Here is a 9259-nt window from a genome sequence, read left to right on the forward strand (position 1 = left end):
GCGTGTAGGTTTATTTTTTTGTGGTTTTTATTTGTACACTTTGAATATTTTCATATATGTTGAGTAGGAATTTTTTCGCAGCGTCTTTTCCGTTGTCATTTTCCTTTGCATGGTTTAATGAATAAAATTGCTTTTAGTTGACGTTGTGTTTTAATTCTTCACATCGTTTTTGATAGTACCTGTGGTCCTGGTCCAATCTGAAACTTGCAAATAGAAAATCCTTATTTTTGCCTTTTCCTTAAAACGTAGACCTAACCTAATTTTAACTCTTTAATTTTTTTCCGTGCTTTTTTTTTTTATTTTAGCAATTTTACTTTGTGTATCTACGAAATTTAATATTACCTCTGTTTTGTTAACTTTGTACCTTGTATAACCGTCATCTTTCTGAAGACTTTTCTTTAACAGGAATCGTGTCAATCTTTGTACACCAGTAATAGCAACAATGCCAACTTGCCTCCGTACTAAGGATATACTGAATAGATCCAGCACATCGTGGCAATGACCGCAGAACTTCCTACAGCAGTAAAAGAACAATACGTACACCAATCAACGTTACTTAATCGCATAATCCCCTGCTAACAACCTACCCTGTGATTGTCTAAATCGACTTCCAAGGAGTATTGAATGCCTCTGACCTCAAGACGACGTGCTTGGGTCTCAAAACGCGCTCTCTTGATATCCAAATCATCTCCATAACATCTTAAACCTTCTCCGTTCCCCACTTCGACTTGGCCGAAGCATTCAGCAAGGAGGGATAGCACCAGAGGTGCGTCATCTGCCAGTGTAAGAAGGAAGGCATTCGGGCCCGCATCGAAGGTGTAGGCTACCTAAGGACGACAAAATAGTAATAGTGAGTGGCATGCATGTCGTGGGCCAATTAGCACCATATAGCGCTCATCAAGATGACGGACAGAGTGGAATTGTGTGAATACAGGCATCAATGTGTCATGAGGTTTATCGTGAACGAAGAGCCAAATCCTAAACCTGCGGATATCTACATCAAGCAAATATTTCAAAGATGGCCATGTGGATACAAACCAATAAAGTCCCCGGTCGTGGTGGTTCCGTTCGCGGCCCACAAAAGGGGATTTCGTGAACATCAAGTGTATGAGACGTTGAGTAAAGGAGACGATTAACACGCATTCTGGCAACGAATTGTATCAGGGACTATTTTCTCGGAGAAGGAGTTGATACATCCATACCCAAAACATTTCCATTTTTTAAAAAGTTGGCGCATACTGGATGTCAGGACAGGGAATGGGGAAAATGGATACAGTTCTCACTGTTATATGTTTGTTTCTTTCCTTTGTAAAAAAAGGTTCCGACTCAACGACCGACCCTCGTAGTCATCTGAAGACAGATTACGGGTGATACTTGATTGTCTGGTACACATTTCTTTCGGTAGAACGTATGTAAAATCTAAACAATCCCACTAAAACACGAGGCTTCCAGCAAAATTCCACCACTTTTTTGCCTTAAGGCAACAAGAAGCTCAGAATACAACCCAGGAAGAGTGTCATAATGTATGAGACATAACTTCTTAATCACTAGACAAAAAATATTATCAAACATCAATTAAATTTACCCAACTGAAGCGTCACCAGTTTACAACAGGCACAAGAATCGAAGTTGCGGTAGCGGTGCACGCGAAGGCATAAAACGTTTGCCTTGCTATCGTAGACGTTGGAGTGTTTGGACTTTGCTATGGAACGGAGGTATCTCTTAGCCCCAATCCTTGCTCTCCCAATTCCCTTCATTACATCACCACCTTTTTCCAGCCTTAACACATCACGCAGGAAACCAAAATTAACAATTCGGAGATAAAACTGGCATAAAATTGGCTGCGCATAGGACTATTTTTTTCTCCCCCGTACTTGCAAACAAATACTTCATATAAAGTAGAATTCGCAGCAGGTCTTCTGGAATGCTTGAAACTCCGAAGAAAGTGTCCGTCTGATCCAACAAAAAACCTCGGGTTTTCGATAAACATTACACAAACAAAAGGAAACCTACCGCTTTTCAACTCATCCGAACCCTCCTAATTTTATGAAATAAAGCCGACTCACTACACATCGACGCATATGTTGGTTGAGCGCATGAACAAAGTCCATGATAGCGAAACTGGTGGAGTTAAGGTAAATGGCGGGTGGCCAGGAGTCCAGACAGAAGGCGTGCAATTCGTTGCTCTCGCGCATGGTCAACTCGGCGAGGGCGGCAAAGTCCCGTCGCCCGAAGGCATCGATAAAACGGGGCAAACGCTGGTCCACCACCGTGGCACGCGCCTCCTGGAAGAGTGGGCTGGTTGCCACAGTGCGACGCATAGCTTCGCTCGAAGATACCGGTTTTCGATGCGAGGAGGTCTGATGAAAAGCAAGCGGTAGTGTATTGGGAAGGTAGATATCAAGTTAAGCAAATTAATTAAGAAGTTTAAGAACTGGAACCCACGTTAGAATTGATACTGCATTCAACACCAAGCTACTTCATGACGGCTAAATGAGGGCGGAGTCTTTATTACCCTTCAACGGCTCCACAAATAGGAAGCTTTCTTTCTAAAAGCGTTGTAAATTGGTGATCATAGATAACCTTGGCATCAAGGTAATTATCGGTAGCCAGATCATCCTGAACAATTTGCTTTTACTTGGCCTGCAAACAATTAGGTGTCTGTCGAGTAGAGAAATACTTTACCCGAAACGGGGCCACTTCTTATTGAGGGAAAAGTTACATAACACCTGGTAGATTTAAAATAGGATTATTTATTGTATAACAATGAATAGTCAGCAATCTCTTGGAATAAACGACAAGGCAACAATCCGTGATCAAGATAGATTGAATTCTTACTCTTTGTTAATCTACATAGACGGAACAAATTGTTGAGACCGCTCAATCAACAACCTTTAAGTATCGTAGAGGAATTCAGAAGAGTGACTTCAGGAAAGCAAAACTTTGAAATAATTTGTTAATAAATAGCAAAGTCACAACGGATTGGCGAAGAACTTCATCACTCACTGAACATTCGAAGGGCTGCACTAAAATCCACTGGTTTATGATCTGGAGAATTTTAAGGGGAGGTTGGAAAGCAGGGATTTAACAAATAATGAAATCCATCGCTGAGGCAAGAAGGAAGGGAATGCAAGAGGAGCACTTCACAAATTCGCGAATAGCAAAAATGGACGACTTATTTGCATTTAATTCGCCCGCAAACAAGGTCTACTTTAAATAGGTTGCCCTCTGTAAGTACAGCTAAACTTTAGGGGCCGAGCTATGTTGACAACTTGGATACTCTAACCCAGGTTTACGGTTAAATGACATAGTTTGCTCAACAGCGAGATGCTACCTTGAAATCTTCGAAAAGGAAATAGCGTTTTTGAAATTGTATAAACAGTTGCAATTAGATGGCGCTAATTGGGAGTCGTGAATAGCCTAAACTTCACATGCGCAAACAAAGGGTCATGAACTTTTCAAAATTGTACATTAGGCGTCCTAAGTGAACCAGAAAGGTGATCTGAGTAAAAAAGGTAAAAAAAACTCGAAGTGAGAGCATTCGCAGTTATTAGTTAACCAAAGCAGCTAACTTTACGAAAGGGCTCTCAACATTCGCTAGATAACAGCCATGCACCAAATTGAGTTTGCAAGTTTCAAAATCCGTCGTCTTATTCAAAAAGGCATTAATTTGAAGCCAACTAAATATAGAGTATGTTTTGGTACTCAATTCAGAGTATATTCATCCCTATGAGACACCAAGCTAGTATTACGCGACCGTAAAGATGAGACGATTTTCAATGTAGGTGACGAAAATGAGATTCCATTACCACGATAGAAACACAGGTGGAAAGAATTAAAGTCAGCTAAAAAATTGCATTTACAAAAGTGGTGGATTAGATCAAAAGAAAAATATTCTGAAACCCACCACACAGATAAGAACTCGAAGTTCAGGCCAGTGGGTGTGAGGAAAGAGTTGCTCTACAGATGAAGAGGAGTGCTTATCATCAGTTGCAGATCGCTTCCAGTGCACGACGCCACCGTACATGCTTCTACACGCAGAGCCCGAACCTCTTCTATAAGCATTTCGAAAGACAGTCGTTTTCCCATGGTCTCACGTTTCCCCACAATGTGAATTTAATCTCCTTTACGTGGTGCTTTAGCTTTTTAACATACAATGGTTTAAGAACCTAATCTGTGGTGGATAACTCTAAATTATCTAGACTATGATTGGTCTTTTATAGTCAGCTGAGTATTTGGTATGCTATCCCTTATGGGAAAGAACATGATTGAATCGATTGCAATGTTGCTAACCTCACTAAATTGTAATAAATCATCTAACTGACATTAAGAGAAACAAAATCTACATAAGTCTATGGTGGGGCACGAAAAATAAACAGGAGTTATTGTCTAGTTCCAGTACCCGACTGTATTCTACATTAGTACCCACAAAACAGAATATGACTCAAACTAACAGAGTGAATAGGCATTAGCTCTTAAAATGCCGATAATAAAAGGACTAATAGCGTAGGTGCAATGAGTATAATATGGAACTATGGAAATGCTAAGCAAATAGCTTACCTCGCTAGAGCAGCTATATCTTCCTCCAGATGATATAGAGTAGATAGTCCAAAAGCTGCAAATTAAATTAGCAAGGGGGTTCCAAAAGAGATGAAACGAAATCCAGCAAGCAATCAGACAATTCCAAGACATACCTAATGAAGCCAACCCAGAGGCAGAAGATGCCAGCCCAGCGGCAGTAGGAAAGTTATTTGTGCTTCTTATATGGAGTTTCTGGAATCTGCGAAAACTTCCCTTCTGCATTGCGCGCAATTGCGAGGCCTATATCATAGTTGTGCGAATTTGAAGGAAGTTACAATAATGACATCTTTCATTCGATTAGTTAAATTTTGATGCCTATAAAACAAGATCAAAATTGGAGAAGAAACTGACTTCTCATTAAGTGTAAATGTCTGTTCCACACCAGGAGAGAGAGATATCTGTGTTAGACTGTATAACTGCATAAGTAATATGCATACGAGAAGCTAAATAAATATTCACCTGCTTGCTGTTCAATGTGAGACTAAGAGAGTCAGTTATCGGTTCAATATTTAGGTAATCCGACTTTCCCCCTAAGAGACAAGTCAAATTATACGCAAAATATTACAGTATTTCAAAAGAGCTATGTTTACAGGAGCAATAACTTCGACCATGCTCATTTACCCTGCACGAGGGGACGAAAACAGGCTGAGTAAGGTTCCATCGGACAGTCGACCTTGATTAACAAATAAACCTAAAGTCTTAAAAAATATCAAAGTATGACAAAAAAGTGGCGTTTAAAAAGTCACTATATAAGCGATATTAATTTTGGCAACATCGTATTTTGTGCCTTACTACACTAAATGCTTTTGATTCAGAATTTGACTGAGTGTTTGTAGAAGCGCCACTTTCGAGACTCGTGTGTCCTTCACCTGATCGGCGTGCTGGTTATGTATCGTAAAGAGACGACTCGGCATCACGCGCGAGAAATTAATAATAAAGAAAGGGTGAAGAGAGCCAAAGAGAAGAGACAACGTAGAAAGGAGCAAAAGAAGAGCGGGAAGATTGCCGGAATCCCGCACACATTAGAAACTCTAAGGAACCCAGATGAAACTATCCTTCCGAAAGATGATGCTGATTTGTTACGTGAAGAAGAGAACGTATGTTGTGCGCTATGGTGGCCTATTTTGCTTAGGATGAATTGTCTAGAATATATTCCAATGCGGTTGAGCCTAAGTTACTTCTGACCCATTCGGATCGGGTTACTCCTCACACCATTGGTTTTTGTAAAGAATTGAGCCGAGTAAGTTTATGGGGTTTTCCAGTAAGCTAAAACGGTTTTCTCCTCCTAGGTTTTATGGTTAATTGCATGTTTTTCCCTGTAGGTTATACCTAACACAACATTAGTTCCACGCTGGCATCTACCCTTGAAAAAACTTATCCCCAAGGCAATTGAGCATGGATATACAGCTCTTCTAGTTGTAAACGAAGACATGAAAAAGATAAACACACTTATAGTCAGTCATCTTCCTGATGGACCCACAGCCACCTTCCATGTTACCAACGTCATTCCACGCCGGAAGCTACGAGGACTCAAAAATCGGGGGATAGAAGAGGGTGTCATTCCTCACCTCATTCTCAACCGTTTCATGACTACTCTGGGTCGTCGTGTTGAGCGCATTCTTGGAGCTCTTTTCCCTTCGGCGTCAAGAGGGCCGCCGCTGCCGCACTGCCGCACCGTGGTTTTTCACAATCAGCGCGATTTCATTTTCTTCCGTCATTATCGATACATCCACCGGAAAAACAACGATGCTATGGGGAGTAAGAGGAAGAAGGTGAACAAGGAGGAAGCTGGTGAGATGGAAGAGGTTGGTCCTTCGACTGAACCGCTGGATCACGTTGTAGTGAATGAGGTGGGGCCAAGATTCACGCTTAAATTAAAATCGATCCAGCTCGGCACCTTCGACAGTCAGTTCGGCGACTATGAGTGGGTCAAGAAAGGCGCTGTTATTGGCAAATCGAGACGGACTTTCGTACTGTGATGTAAAGTTTTGCAAACTCACATTATTGCTCTTCTTCCTAATAACGTTGCAGTACGCCCCGCATCGTACCTGTTCTTTTGTCGACTTGGTCATGTTTAGCTAGATGCTTTCACCGTTTTAAAGGCTGCTTCTCTGAATCCATATCGGGGTAGATTCGACCTCAGTTTCCCACGCAACGCTGTCCTAACCTCTCCTTGGTTCAATGCATACTTCCGAATTGAGGTATGTTCCAGCCCTTGAAGTTCCACAAGTTCATAGCTCCAAGTAATCCGGTAAATCGAACCACACCCTGTTTGGCAAGTATTGATCGATAAGGTCTCCCCCATACTTCGAGGGTTTCTTGTTTTCCTTGCTCTCCTTCATCAGGTCAACCAACCCTTGCCTCATAGCAAACATGCCTGCGGCAACGATGTCAACTGTGAATGGCTAATCCTAGAACCTCTTTTTCGGAATTAACCTACGTCTTCCTCAGCTATAGGGATCACTTGCTATTATCTCAGTGTTTTTCACTTTGACCAAAAATGACGTATAGATCTAACACTTACCGACGCACCTATTAAAGACTAGCTACAGCCATCCCTACTTTGAAAGCAACATCTCTTAAGTCTGCATTTATTCATTCACATGGCTCAATTAATTTATGCGGACGTTTAAGTCATCAAAGGTGTAGGTTGATGGAGGTCTAGGTGATAAATCAGATACTTAGGTGGGTACAGATTGAACTGGTTGCAACTTCCTTGCATCTACTTACTAAGCTAGCTAGTAGGCACTGATCACCGCAGTCAAAGCGCACACAGAATCAACTATTTTATAACGACAAAAAAGTGGGAAATGTCAAGTTCTCTCGGCTTCATGTTTACGTTTCATGTGCCTCTCGAAATCTCTCCTCCTGGCGGAGACGTTTCCACAGGTCCTGCAGACATAGGGATTTCGCACTCCACTGTTACTACTACCCCCAATTCCCACACCGTGAGTTCGTAGATGCTTGTTTAGATTTGAGGGGTCGCCGAAGCGTCGGGCGCACACCCGACAGATGAGGGGCTTGTGCCCAGTGTGGGTGCGCTGGTGGATCACAAGACTGTAGCGTCGGGCATAGCGTCGTCCGCAGAAGGTGCAGGTATGCCGGAGCGTTTCTGTCCGCGTGTTTGTATCCACCTCCCGGCCGCCCGTCCCGCAAGCCGCCAGAAAAAGATGTGATTTGAGGGCATTGGGCTGAGCGAAGCCGAGGCCGCACTCCGTGCAGTAGTAGCATGTGGGACCTAAAGTGTTATTCTTTTTTACTAACCAAAATAACGGTAGGCGAAATTCCCGCTGGCTGTGCAATTTGATGACCTTACTATAGGTCAGAGGGTTGCTCGGAATAAGCCCGCCCATTGATCAAACCAACAGTGAAGGGGTTCCCGGTTAATGAACCATTAAATTGATTGAATAATTCTACTATTTTGGGTTGGAACATCGCGTGGTAGAAGCACGCATTTACAGTCCCGTCTACTTTCGCTGTTGTTCAAAACAAGCAACCTTAGAGGGCTACATTGCAACAGTCACCTACTAAAATCCATTTTCGGCTCTTTTAGGGCAGGTCTGGACGTTCTCTAGCCTTTACTAGACTTCGACTAGTTCCCCCTTTTTAATCATTTGACCCGATGTCGGGGATTCCCTCCGATCAGCTCTTTTAGTCGCTGGTGGCATGGGACCTCGCTTGTGACACTGCATCGACATTCATGCCTCGCGTCTATGGAGGCTGCTTGAATGCCACATAAGTATGCAGACCCCTGCTGAATTCTACAAGATGATGACGCTGCTCTCGTAATCAGCCTCTAGCCATATCAAGAACCCAAACTATCCCATTTAGGACGTAGTATTGCATACCTGAAATGGTTTTTTAAAGCTCCATTGCTCAGATGGGCTCTTCACTTAAGTTTAAGGCAGCGAGTTCTTAAAATGCACTGGCTTTTGGACAACCTGATCTGGAACCTCATAACAAATGCTTTTAATTATCACTATACATTATACTAGATGCAATGCTCCAATGTAATCAAGGCTAATTGTTTCCTTTGGTGTAAAATGACGCCATAGCATTTATGCCACACCATTGCTAGTAGCAAAATACCGGTAGTAGCATTAGAATGCCCTCACTTTTTATGTGTTGGATGGTCAAAAAAGGCAAGCCGATTGAGAGGCCCAGTAAAAGGTCCGGCCACGCCAGTAATTCACTTCCGATGGTAATGTCTTTAAAGGCCTGGAATCGCAAAGGTCCAACATCTGGGTCCCGGTTGCCATGGTGCTCGCAGAAAGGCAGCGAAGTGGTACCAGGCTTCTCCGCCTTATCTCCCATTCTTGTAATTTCAACATTCTGTTCATAACAATTCTGGGCAGGACGAATATCATTGAGCCACCCGATGCTGGTCTTGTTGTGAGTAGTATGTGTGCCTGAATCGGGAGCGGTAAAGCCAAGAGTTCTATCTAAAAGCTAGAGAAGAAAAATGTTAAACAAATCATGTTTTTGTTTGTTGATACATTTTTCCTGGCTGTTGGATGGAAGTATTCATCCTTGGCTTAAGAATTTACAAACGAAGAATAAAATTGTTGATCTGAAACTTCCAGAATTGTTTCCATATTTAGGCTACCAATGTGGGTATATCAGGCAACCAAAAACGTTTCTGTGATTTTTTCACAGTCTGATGCAATGACTTGCTACA

The 9259-nt window shown here is 42.3% G+C and overlaps 3 protein-coding genes across 3 annotated transcripts; 1 reads left to right on the forward strand and 2 right to left on the reverse strand. All coding sequences in view use genetic code 11, as the record gives it.

Annotated features, from left to right (window-relative positions):
- Positions 1-376: 376 nt before the first annotated feature.
- EGR_09205 (Diphosphomevalonate decarboxylase) lies at positions 377-5198 on the reverse strand (the record flags this gene model as incomplete). The annotated part of the gene is made up of 10 exons (XM_024498454.1): positions 377-514; positions 588-827; positions 2067-2360; positions 3908-4055; positions 4561-4615; positions 4695-4821; positions 4857-4896; positions 4933-4997; positions 5041-5111; positions 5147-5198. 10 exons carry the CDS (start codon positions 5196-5198, stop codon positions 377-379), a joined length of 1230 nt encoding a protein of 409 aa, XP_024347121.1.
- Positions 5199-5468: 270 nt separating this feature from the next.
- EGR_09206 (Ribosome production factor) lies at positions 5469-6560 on the forward strand (the record flags this gene model as incomplete). Its single annotated transcript, XM_024498455.1, has 4 exons — positions 5469-5678; positions 5714-5821; positions 5904-6339; positions 6424-6560. 4 exons carry the CDS (start codon positions 5469-5471, stop codon positions 6558-6560), a joined length of 891 nt encoding a protein of 296 aa, XP_024347122.1.
- Positions 6561-7394: 834 nt separating this feature from the next.
- On the reverse strand, positions 7395-7934 carry EGR_09207 (PR domain zinc finger protein; the record flags this gene model as incomplete). The annotated part of the gene is made up of 1 exon (XM_024498456.1): positions 7395-7934. One exon carries the CDS (start codon positions 7932-7934, stop codon positions 7395-7397), a length of 540 nt encoding a protein of 179 aa, XP_024347123.1.
- Positions 7935-9259: the final 1325 nt, after the last annotated feature.

The sequence above is a fragment of the Echinococcus granulosus genome, assembly GCF_000524195.1.
Source record: "Echinococcus granulosus chromosome Unknown EG_S00137, whole genome shotgun sequence".
In the NCBI taxonomy this organism is placed as follows: Eukaryota; Metazoa; Platyhelminthes; class Cestoda; order Cyclophyllidea; family Taeniidae; genus Echinococcus; species Echinococcus granulosus.